Here is a 13569-nt window from a genome sequence, read left to right as displayed (position 1 = left end):
TATTAAAGGGTTTAGTCTCTGTAAAGTTCTTCTACAGACTTGCAAAATATCTTAAACAATGTTTAAATAAACAAAACAATTTTGTTCAAAATTTAAAATTTCATTTATATCAGAACATTTAACATAAAACAGGTCTAACTCAAATATTTGTACCACTTTTACCAAATTGCAAGAGGGAATTTGAGTCTAACTCAAGTTAGTCTTGTATTGCGCTCAGAATTTCAGCGCAATAAAGGTCTAACTCTAAAATACACAATTTGTTACATTTTAATAAAAAATTATATAAACGGCATTATTTCTTATTATAATTAATGTTAACATAGCAAAAAAATATTTTCTAATATAAGTATTTTTGAATAAAATCAGTTTTTTGTCTCTCCTGAACATTTTCAAAAATAGCAGTTAGACCAGTATTGCGCTGAGCCATCGATCTTATCTTTTGTGCTTATTCAATCATTTCTTTGGCATGTTCACAAGACAATTTCTTTAAAGTAAAGAAACACAGCACCAATATTGCTGAACTAAATGTCAATTCTATTAACAATTATGAATCATTATCAATGTTAAAATTATTTTGTTTGTTAAACACTCTAAAGACAACAACTCGGTCAATTTTACCCGGTGGCCATTCAAATGACTGGATTCACTTAAAGTCACTAAAGTATATAGTAAGTATCAGTTAACTTTTCAACATGGAACTTACATCTGATGCAGGGGATATAATACTGTATGGTCACAGGGCTTTTTTTTACAGGTTGGGGAAGCAACCCTGCCCTTGATTTTTTTTTTTTGAAAATTATACAGTATATTTGCAAAAGAGGACGAAAAAACTTCCAATTTTGGGAAAAACTGCATGATTTAAAAGAATTTTTCTTTGAGGAAGCCACCCTTACATGCCTTACAGAGCTCCTAATGTAGATGTAAAAAAGCCCCAAGTCAAAATATTTTTTATTCTTCAGTAGACACATTACTAATAAATAGTTCCTTTCTCAAAGGCAGAGAAGTGCCTCAGTTCTAATTCCAAAAGGGAGTTTAATATTACTCATAATTTGGCTAATACTTAACCAGCTCTTGTTTCAAGTTCACTGATTTTCAAAGGATTTAGACAGACTTTAAGCAGACAATTTTAGGTTGAAAATTCACTTAGAAAAAAGACATTAGTTCATGCATGCAAACACAGGCCTCGACATTAGCGGTGGTCCGTTGGTCCGAGACCACCTGATTTTGGCAAGGACCACCTAATTTCAAAAGCAACTGGTCCGTCGGACCACTTGAATTTTCTGGTTGATGCTAGGCTCATTTGGGAGAATGACGATTTGGTCAAAAACAAGTTGTATACATTTTGTTTAAAATCATGTGTCCGATGTTCATGTTTATGGTACATTAATCTTTGGTTAGTTAAAGAAGTTCTTAAGTCATTCATAACTTTCATTTTTAAGTCCCTAAAATTTTGTTCAAGTCGCTAAAATTTTGTTTATGCAAGTTAAAAGAGTTTAGAATTTGTGATATTAATTTAGGCACAAATTCATTCAAATGATGCTAGTAATTATGCATCGTCCGATACCTAAGGCGGAACCATTAACATTTATGTTATGTTACATGTTTATCAACGGGGAGTATCGGATGATGGTAATTATATGATATCAGATAAACTTAAATTTCAGATACTTGAATAACAGCAGTAAACGAAAGGAACTGGAAAAAATACATATAGTAATTCTTTGCTATTTATCTTTATTTTAAATGTCAAACGATAAGAGATATATTTCTTCTAGATTTAAAATTACTTTAAAAGGTTGAAAATACTCAATGTCAAAAATGAATATTAACTAACAAGCAACAGGAAGGTACAAATTCTGTATTATAAATCTGTGAGAAAAATAAGATAAAGTATAGTTATATATATAATGTTGTTATTTTTTTATCCTTTAGATTATATTTACTTTTTTCAAAGACAAGAATAAGATAATTTATTAGTTTTCAGTAAAAATGTTAATGTATAAAAGATACATTTAATTATCATGATTATAAGACGTACCACGTATCAGAAATGAATATTTGAATAACAGTAAGAAAATAACATGCACAAATGGTTTCACTATTCCCTGAGTTGAGGGAGAAAACACTTCAATATAAAAGTTAACATAAATAAGAGCTCTGCTGTGTATTTTTGAATGCGATAAAAAACAAAACAAATAACTTTACGATAGAATACCTACTGACCTCTCCTTAATTTCTGATTAGATGAAAAACATATATCTAAAATATCTGTTTTCTTTAAAGGTTAATAATACATCTTTGTCATCAAGTTTAAACATTGTTTTTCTACATTTGCAGTTAAATGATATAATAATGATAACTGACCACCTGACTTCTGGAAGGACCACCAAACTTTCAAATCTAGTGGTCCGGCGTACCACCTGCTTAAAAAGTTAGTGTCGAGGCCTGCATACAGAAATCATGAACCTGAATGCTATTTTAATCATGTATTTTCAAATTTTGTAGAGTGAGAATAAATGATCGAGATTTTTGTTTTGCGTACAAACCCAGATAAAACTACAAATTTTATATGGTTGTTAATGTCAGAATGAAATGAAAGTGGGGTCTGATTGGATAATAAAATTCAAGTTGCAAAACATACTCACCAACATCATATTTACAGTTTGAAAGACATATGTAGAACCATCTGAAACAAAGAGAACAGGAAAAAATTAGTCAGACTTAAACAAACTGAATGATATTAAACTTATATAAGAAAACATGATTTAAATTGTAAAATACCAGTACTTAAAGCAGATGTCAAATACTCAACAGTGCCCCTCCTTTCATGTTAGGAATTTGTTTGTTTCACCAAAGGTATTTAATTAAAAGGACATAATAAAATAAAATAAAAAGGTATAAATCATATGATTTACCAAATCTATTTCTTTCGCGGAGTATTAATGATTTATGTAGTTCGGTCAATTACAAAAAAACAGCACAAAAAAAAAGGAGAAAGTGTGTTTTCTATTCTTAACATAGACAGCAAAGTTACAGCTAAAGATGGCATGAAAAAATGTGTTATAGGTCAAAAATTGTGTACAGATGGATGTTACCATGTTAAGGGAAGAAATAGTACTTAACTTATTTGCAAATAAGGCGGCATGGCTTTTTTTTATATTTGAAATTTACTAAATATAGCTCTTATAAATTTGCATAGATTCGATAATTTAAAAACTTTTATCATGGTAGATACATAATAGGGAGGTAATTACATCTGGCTTTACCATTTGGGGTGCTAAAAAAATAACATTATAAAAACTGGAATGTGCTTATACATGTACATGTTATAGGAGAAATATGGTATCTTATAAATCTATTTCTGTAAATTGACTACATGCAAATATCATTTTATATTTCAAAATGCCACCTGAATGATTGATTTTTATTTCTTAATAAAAAAAGAAAAAAGAAGTACATATTGCTAATCTTTATTATTCAGTAGTCAAATACAATTTCAAAAGGCACTTAGACCAGTAACTGTCTGGTTAACCTGCATATTTTACTATCAGCTTATATAAAGTAGGGTAAACAAAGCCACAATTATGTTTTACTTAATAAACATTTCACCACACCTGACACTATCATAAATGACTTGTATATATTGGCAGGAAACCCCCTCTAGTAATTCACCTTTCATTGATTAAATCAATCATTGTAACATTATCTCTGTGCCAAGTCAAAACCTTATAAAAAGCTCAATTTTAAATCTTGCTTTTATAATTTATCATAGCATAACTCATTGATAAGAAGGTTGCAATATTTACAACTTAGGATGTATAGTTTAAATAGCATACAAGTCATACACTGTACTTATCATGGCTGTAGATTTTATAATTACTACTAACAATAATTTTTACACTTATCATTGTATTTTGTTTTGTCTAATGAAATATCACTTACTATAAACCATTAAGTAAACCTTACAACTCTTTCATAAACAAATTATGCAAAATGAATGTTTTCATGTTGATCAGCGCTTAAAGAGAAAATTTCATTTAATAAATTGATATAATTATAGTATATATGTCACTTGAGGATGTTGATTCATTCTGAATGAGATATACAAATTCAGTTCACAAAATTAAACAGCTTTGTCCTGACTCCCTCCTAACTCTCCTTCCCCATCCCTCCTGGAACTACAGATTTAAACTATTTGCATTTTTACAAAGGGCTTGCATTACGCACCCTTTATTGCTCTCTAAAAGCTCTAAAGGGGGGAAAACTTAATTAATAATACAATCCTGAGGAAATAACTTTGATTTTCTATTATTTATAGCTTAATAACCTTTCTAAAAAGAGGACATTTTATACCAGGGAACATAACAGACTTCGTTTTTTTAAAAAAATTCATTTTAATAAAAACATTTTACAATTAAAAATACTAAATAACCATTCAGATTTGCTAAAATTCTTTAACAAAACAGCAAAAGCAGGCCTGAAACTAATAAGGTCAATTTTGAATGACAAAATATGTATTTACTTACTTAAATACTTAATATTTAACTTGAAGTTAATTCTTTAAGACAACCTCTTCACAGACCTATACATACCACTATAAAATGAGTATCTTTTGGCATGTGTGTGAAATCTGACATAATTTGACAGGTCAGTTTAAAAATTTGAATTAAAATTATGGAAATTAATGACCAATGGCTCTAAAATACGAACAATTTCATAAATTAGCAGTTGCATGGGGGTGAGGTAAAGGTGAAAGGCTTTATGATGAACTGTAAAATTACTTCTTTTTTATTTCCTTTTTACTCAGAATTTAAAAGTAATGAATAAAGGACAGCTTTAACCCAATAAGTTTAAGAAAAACAACTATACAGGTCAGTTAAGGAGACTTAAAATATCACATAGACACATACATTATGTAATTTTCAAAGGTAGAGAAAAAAAAAAAGAATTATATTTGTTCAAAACACAGACTTGCCTATAATTATAAAGAAAAATTATATCATTCAGTAATCACTTTAAAGCCTAACTTTAATGCAGGAATAATTACTTGTTCAATCCAGTCAAGGAGTATTAATACGATTAAATTAAAATCTACTTAAATCATGTTTTAAAGGACCATTTTTCAAAACTTTAAACATTCCATCGAGTATCTTTAACAATCATATTGTGTTACTGTCAACAAATCACCCAATCAATTGATACATGCTTGCTGACAAAAGCCATTCAATGGAATAATATGTTATCTATGAAAATATATAAGAAATATTGCGATTAAACCGGGAAACATAAAAACTTAGCGGACTAGAGGGGTTACAAATCTCAAACGCTCTAATGAACCCAGTACTACAAAACCTTTTATGCCGATTATAATTTACCAATGTTTAAATGTTGTAACATTAAATACCAATTCACAATAGTATTGTAGTTTTTTATGCCTTTAAAACGGTGATAAAAATGATTTAACACTGCTTAACAGATGAACAAATATTATGTACAAGTATAAATTAAACGCTTAAACTTGTCCATTTAACAGCTCTGATTTACTTCAATAAACGATTTTAAAACAATCATGCTTTACAGTGTAAAGTCACATATCTACATAACTTGCAAATCATTTAAAATTTACTTAACACAAAAATTCTACATTATTGAAGTAAATGAAAACTGAAAAACACTGATCAATCATTTTAAAGGATTTATTAAAGGCTTTATGCATCAGACAAAAATTAATAATAAATATGCTGTATCATTTTCAAAAAAGGAAATTTTAGATAAGTTCAACAGTCCAATATAGCTTTATAACTAGTAAGGATAAAACATTTCCTACCAAATACTTAAATGGGATTTATTGATAAAATTACACATGTTTGTCAGTATATTTGAAATTTACAAACATAATTCTTTCATTTAAGGTACTTTTGATTTTTTATCATCACTATGGACAAGTGCTTCGTTGATGACAAAATGCTGCAGTTTTATTAATGTTTACTTATTTTATGGACTAACATTGACCCTTTCCCTCTTCAATTGACATTTGGCACTCTAATTTAATAAAAAAAAAATATGCTTCAAAACTTGAAATTAATAAAATACATGGAATAAAGATTGATTTTAGGGGTTTGTTTTGACCAACACGCCATTTATATTGATTAAAATTATTTGATATTAAATAATAATTATATAATTTATCACCTAACATTGCTACATGTAAGTTGTCAATGCATTATAATTGGCTACTACTTACTTTTTACTATTAATTTATCACTCTTTGCAAGCACTTAAATCACTGTAGGTATTGTAGTACATATTCTGCAAATAATTCTAAATATATTATTTTCATATCATCTTCAGGAACTCTGATTATTGCAAAACAATCCTTACTTTTTCTTTTTCTTCTTTTTCTTTGGTATTTTCTTTTCTATTTCCTTTTTATCTTCTTGTTCTATTATGAGATCTTTAGATGACTCAGTTGTGACAGCATCATCGTCCCATTCACCCTCGCCTTCTTCCTCGGCTTGTGTACTGATACCAGTATCTAAAAATAGTAATACAATATTTCTACATCATAAACAAGTAAATTTCGTAACAACTTTAAAGGAAAGGGGGGTTAATTCAAGTATCTATAAATACAAGGTACATGTAACATAATTTTTTTTTAGAATTTATTGTAAAAAAGTAGTAACACTAAATGTTTTGGTAGTCAAGGTCGTACAAAAATAGTGAAGCTTAAATGAAACATGGCAAATTGATCTAAAGGATCAAATTATAATGCAGGCCTGGTTGCGTTGAACACTTCTAGGCCATTATACCCTCTTAATTGTGACAGCCATATTTCAGCTACATATAAGAAATAGACAATCGGGTTTTTACTTTTATATCCAAACCTTGATGTCATTCAGAGAACTGATCAGAGAACTGATCAAATAACATGTGGCAACTCAAAGTATGCATTCTCCTGCTATACTTTATACAAAATGTATTTTCACATTCACTCTACTTTACCTTCTGATAGCTATAAGAATTACTTTTGTTCCATTTAGTTTCTGTCAAAATTTATGTTATTCTTTCCATACACAAGTAGTAAATTTGAAAAATGTATTAGTAGATCAAAAAGAAAAAAAGAAAAAGAAAATACAACAGAAAAAAGTTGAAATCTTCTACAGGGCAAAATAAAGGGGGGAAAATAATTTTTGGTACAAAGCTTTACAAACGGTTAGGCAAAATGTTAGTTCAACAAGAAAGTAACATAAATAGCCTAACTTTTAAATTGAACATAAAAAGTTGTGTTACATTAAATTTTGTAAATTCTCCGTATCTTGTGATATAGAATTTTTTCAATATAGACAAATTGAAAAACCTTAAATTCTCTGTAATAAAATGCATCAATATCAATTTACTGAAAGAAAAACTGATAATAAATTACAAAGCTATTTAACTTAGGAAGATAGGCAGAAAAAATAAAAAGTAGTATAACCAACATCACAGCTCAAATATAGTAAAGTGTACTGTAACATAAAAATACTAGATCTATCAATTTGTTAGTCAAAGTATTAAACATTTTCAGCATTGATTTTTCTCATTTCATGATTTGAATGATTCACTCATTTGATGGTTTTTATTCATTCATTCTTCTGTTGTTTTATGGTGCTTTTTTTATATATATATGAGCCGCGTCACGACAAAAACAACGTTATGCGTTTGCGACCAGCATGGATCCAGACCAGCCTGCACATCCGCGCAGTCTGATCAGGATCCATGCTGTTTGCTATCAGTTTCTGTACTTGTAATAGAGTTGGTAAGCCAACAGCATGGTTCCGGATCAGACTGCCCGGATGTGCAGGCTGGTCTGGATCCATGCTGGTCGCAAACCCACTATGTTGGTTTTGTCGTGACGCCGCTCATATTTTTTTTTACTTGTTAAAGTTCTTCCATAGCAGGTGACTGTGAGTGGCCTGGCATGCAATCATATCTCCCTGTAGCTTAGTCTTACTCCTCTATCATTTGTTTGATGATTGAATCATTTGATGAATAAATCATCACATGAATGATGACAATCTTTTTACATTGAGTGATGTCAATAAACATGAAAATATTGTTTAGTGTTCATACTTAAGTCACTGCATTATGCTAGCCTGGGGACATTAGGCATCTTTATTTAATGAGGCAAGGCAAACATTGCCATTCAAATAGAATAATGAGAAACATCAGTGCTGAGGTTTTTATTAATTAGTATGCCAGAGAATGAAAATGAATGGATACAAAAGAATTGAATAAATCTGAATATTGAAAATAATGGAAATATTTCAGTCTTTGAAATTAGCATAAAATTTAATTCATCTGGGTCTTAAAGAATGGACTTGAAACTGTGTATGTTTCATTTCCAATAGTCACATATATACACAACTAACTGCTTTATTATATGTCTAATTTGTATTAATAAGTGAAATCAAACAAGTTTTTTATTTAAATTAAAATTCACTCCCATCTTACTTTTTTTTAGCATCTGAACAATTTGGTCAATCTAAATAATTCTATAATATACATACAACTAACAACTTAAAGACAAATTTATCCATGCAATTATATATATAAATGCAAAACTAAATATTTCAAAACAAAGGCTGCTTACACCAATGTATTCCACTTAATTGTTGCACTTTAATATAAGTATATGTTTACTATTTACTTGAAAATATGATATTTCACAATATTACTTTTCCCCCTGGCTTTTCTACCATGCATGTCAACAAATAGCCAAGACTTGTGGTATTCTATTCGAATATCCACTGTTATGCTTTGAGAGAAAATACGTTTTCTAACCCCCAACCCCTGAGCTATCCTGAGACCCAAACTATCCTGAGAAAAACAATCAGCTAATTTCTAAGACTTGATCCCTGCCTACAAATGTCACCTTTGGATGACATCATCAAACGAGCTTCTGCAGTGACGTCTGCCAGCAAATCAAGGGGAGGCAAATGTATGGATTGTGGCATACTTAAAGAAGTTCCTTCATCTACAAATTTTTTCATTCATGAAAACAAAATGAGAGTTAAATGATGTGAAAAAATGCTATGGTAATTATTTCTGAAAAATCACTGAATATCCCAAACATTCAAGCTGAAGAAATTGCTATAATTTATTATTGTGAAGTAGATCATAGAAAAATGATGCTTGTTTTGATAGGCAATGGAAAAGATTAATAAATTATTCATTACAATTTTTAAACATTGAAAAAGAGAATTAATAAGTTTTACTTTAGATTTATAATACATGTGAAAAAGGGTTATAGAATTTATACCAGCATACATTGCATTACAAATTACAAATCATAAGTTTCCAAATGAGTCAAAATTTCTGTCTTGAAATGTACTGTATTTAAACAAATACATGCATAATGTTCCTGCTTAAACAGGTTAATAGTAATACATACATACATAATACATACATACTATAAGACTATTCCACCCAACTATCATTGCAATTAAAATTCCAAAGATTAATATATTTATCTAATTGACAAGCGCAGCATACTGATTAAGTATTTTTGCTGTTTCTTCATTTATTTTTTACACTTATCTCTTAGACTGATCACAGAAAGTCCGATGAAATATTTGTGCCAAAATTTTTCACCAGTATTAGATAAATGTACATGTACTATACAACATAAACAACACGTTCACTTACCGTCTTCCCCTTCATCCTCGTCATCAAGTATTGATGGCTGTATCAACACTGATGGCCCCTCGTCTAGTAACGTCAACTCTTGTGAACCACCATTTTCATTGTTACTAAATCCCGAGTCTTCTGGTTCGCTTTCCTCCGAGTCTGAACTATCGCTTAACACGACGGCATCTTCATTATCATCCGGCATCTCATCATCAGCGTATTCATCTTCGTATGTTTCCTCGTAAATTCCATCGGAATCCATTTTATGATCTTTCCCACTAACCCTTTTTATTTGATCATGTAATCATGTCTCCTTTACAACATCATCATTTTGAGTGTTTCAGACTTTTTTCTCTTTTTTTTTTTGGTGATAAATATTAAACTAGCTGCAAGAATTTTGTTTGAAGTAGATGTCAGGAATCTGGCTGTATGTAAGTCTGTGACATTCTTAAATTCTCTTTTGTCTTTTCTTCCACTATTGAATTGTTAAAAAGGTCAGACCTGAAAAATAACAAATGACACAAAATGTTTAAAACAAATTGGCTACCATGATTCTCATTGACACTCTAACTTAATATCATCATTTACATTTTTATTCTATACCATTTCAATACACAAGCTAAAAGTTCATAATTAAACAAACTTAAAAGTACAATTCTGAAAGTTTATGTGCTCAATGCACTGTCCACATTTAAAATTTGTTTCAGTTAACCCTTTGAGTGCTGCATTTACCAATATAACTTATTATGTAGTTAATTCACCAGCTTAAAGACTGTTAACTTACAGTCAAATAGTTTTTTACAAATAAAATCTTAACAAAAGCTCGCCATCTAATTCTAAAAGGCATTTAAATTTTATTTACAATGTAAAAGCACTCTTATACATGTATATATGCCCTTAACCAACATCCATATAATTATCACTTATTGATATATTCCACTTTTGGGAATGAAAAGTCATCTATATTAACTCTTTTTTTTTATTCTAATAACAAGCTTTTCAAACATTCAATGCATTTATTTCATCTTTAGAAGTAACATCAAATGATATCCCATTCAAGCGTTCTTTTACATTATGTACCAAGTCAATATTGGCCGAGTTATTTTGAAGTATATGACAAATATACAATGTTTACACAGAAAATATGATACCACTAATAACATTCAGGGATATAAAAAGAAAATTTAGCCTATAAAATGTGAAATTAAAATCATTAATCTTTCACCTTTAAATTGATAATCACCTTACTGACCTCAAACATTTGTCTGACTATACTTTTTCTCTGCACATACCACATACAGAAGTTTATAATTCAAAAAATAATTGTTCTTCAAAATTATGTTCATGTAAAACTTTAAATGCCACATAATAGTACTTTACAGTACTAGAAATATCAGAACTATCAAGTCAGGACATTCTAAATAAATGCAATGAGTTTGAAACTATTTTAAGAATGACAACTTTCAATTTCACATAGAAAGTGTCAAATATATAATATAAGTTTGCTTGTATGCTTCAGAATTAAAATAGGGATATCATTTATATACTTTCAAAAACTGTCACATATAGGGTGGGGGAAAAACATTAAAGCCAGCCATACTCCATTGAACGTTTAAATGCCATTTACTACTGTACAATAAATGGATTCCAAGTCTGTTGTTTCATTTTCTTATTTGTGTAAAACAAATAATTATTGTGTTTCAAATTCAATACAATTTAATCAAATTTTATATTTCAAGGCTACTTAAATGTAAGTTTCATATGATATAACTGTCTCATAATAGAGTAGACTATTTGAAATAAAACAAGAGGGCCATGATGGCCCAAAGTCGCTCACCTGTATATAGGCCCCTGGAGCGGGGCCAGTTTTAAACCCAGGGCTTTTATTTGAACAAACTTGGTTGTATATGTATGCATGTATATATATATATATATTTATATATATATATATATATATATATATATATATATATATATATATATATATATATATATATATATATATATATATATATATATATATATCATAATATGTATATATATATGTATATATATATATCTATATATATATATATATATATATGTACATTTATATATATATATATTTATTTATAATTATATATATATATATATATATAAATATTAAATATATATGTGTATATATATAATATATATATATATATATATCATAATATGTTTATATATATATGTATATATATATATATCTATATATATATATATATATATATATATATATATATTTATATATATATATATATATATATCAATATTAAATATATATGTGTATATATATAATATGTATATATCTAAAAAAAAAGTCGAGCTAATGAATGACCCCCTGGGGCGGGGCCAATTTTGACCCCAGGGCTTTTATTTGAACAAACTTGGTAGAAACCCATGAGAACATGTTTCATGCTAAATATCTTAGCTCTAGCTCTTTGAGTTCTTTTAAAGAAGATTTTTTAAGTTTTTACTATATGCACATAGGGAAAATCAATGACCCCCTGGGGCGGGGCCAATTTTGACCCTAGGGCTTTTATTTGAACAAACTTTGTAGACACTCATTAGAAGATGTTTCATGCTAAATATCTTAGCTCTAGCTCTTTGGGTTCTTTAAAAGAAGATTTTTTAAGTTTTAACTATATGCATATAGGGAAAATCAAAGACACCCTGGGGCGGGGCCAATTTTGACCCTAGGGCTTTTATTTGAACAAACTTGGTAGACACTCACTAGAAGATGTTTCATGCTTTATATCTAAACACTAGCTATCTGGGTTTTTTCAATGAAGATTTTTAAGTTTTTGCTATACACAGTCATATAAGGAAAATCAATGACCCCCGGGGCGGGGCCAATTTTGACCCCAGGGCTTTGATTTGAACAAACTTTGTAGACACTCACTAGAAGATGTTTCATGCTTAATAGCTAAACTCCAGCTATTTGGGTTTTTTTAAAGAAGATTTTTTAAGTTTTTGCTATACACATATAAGGAAAATCAATGACCCCCGGGGCGGGGCCAATTTTGACCCTAGGGCTTTGATTTGAACAAACTTGGTAGACACCCATTAGAACATGTTTCATGCTAAATATCTTAGCTCTAGCTCTTTGAGTTCTTTAAAAGAAGATTTTTTAAGTTTTTACTATATGCATATAGGGAAAATCAATGACCCCCTGGGGCGGGGCCAATTTTGACCCTAGGGCTTTGATTTGAACAAACTTGGTAGGCACTCATTAGAAGATGTTTCATGCCAAATATCTAAGCTCTAGCTCTTACGGTTTTTTAGAAGAAGATTTTTTAAGTTTTTCTTAATGGTTGCCATGGCAACCAGAGTTTTTAATGGAATTTAAATTTTTGAACAACTTTGAAAGGGGTCCACCTAAGGATCATTTCTGTAAAGTTTGGTTGCAATTGGCCATGTAGTTTAGGAGGAGATGTTGTTTGAAAAGTTTGACGCCATTTTTTGAAGGACGCACGACGCACGCAGAGTGATGACAAAAGCTCACCTTTGAGCACTTCGTGCTCAGGTGAGCTAATAAAAATGTATACCATTTAATATATTCTGATTTTATCACATAAATATCATACTTTAGTTTCTTTAAACCAGTCTGAGTAGCAACAAGTTTAAAGTAAATATCCTCAGATTTTACATAGTATCACTTCATATATAATCATTCTCTACAGTGTCTGTAAACATTAGGTTATCACTGTGGTACACTTAGATAACTGATTTATATCTTACAGCACAAATGAAGGTGCACATATTATGGTTGCTCCAACTGCATTAAAAGTCAAACACACAAACAATAGAAAAAATTGCTTTACATTAATATCACAATAATCGATTATCTCTTATTATGGAAGCAAAACAAAAAAAAAATAAAAA

General features: G+C 29.4%; 1 protein-coding gene across 13 annotated transcripts in view; it reads right to left on the bottom strand.

The window, feature by feature from the left end:
* The window catches only part of LOC132739596 (tubulin polyglutamylase ttll6-like), a 58101-nt gene that overhangs the window by 40654 nt on the left and 3878 nt on the right, over positions 1 to 13569 (bottom strand). For all 13 annotated transcript variants that reach the window (XR_009627029.1, XM_060727335.1, XM_060727331.1 and 10 more), the window contains exons 2-5: positions 9685 to 10167; positions 8912 to 9013; positions 6382 to 6535; positions 2646 to 2686 (exon numbers count right to left, since the gene is read on the bottom strand). Coding sequence is in view for 12 of the 13 variants with exons in the window: in XM_060727335.1 (XP_060583318.1) it covers positions 2646 to 2686; positions 6382 to 6535; positions 8912 to 9013; positions 9685 to 9928 (541 nt within the window). In the remaining variant the exon portion in view is untranslated. The remainder of the gene's footprint in view (positions 1 to 2645; positions 2687 to 6381; positions 6536 to 8911; positions 9014 to 9684; positions 10168 to 13569) is intronic.

Source organism: Ruditapes philippinarum, unplaced genomic scaffold (genome assembly GCF_026571515.1).
Source record: "Ruditapes philippinarum isolate M1 unplaced genomic scaffold, ASM2657151v2 ctg1033_1_1_1_1, whole genome shotgun sequence".
Classification (NCBI taxonomy): Eukaryota; Metazoa; Mollusca; class Bivalvia; order Venerida; family Veneridae; genus Ruditapes; species Ruditapes philippinarum.
Note: the sequence above shows the minus strand (reverse complement) of the source record. Positions and strands in the feature narration are given on the sequence as shown.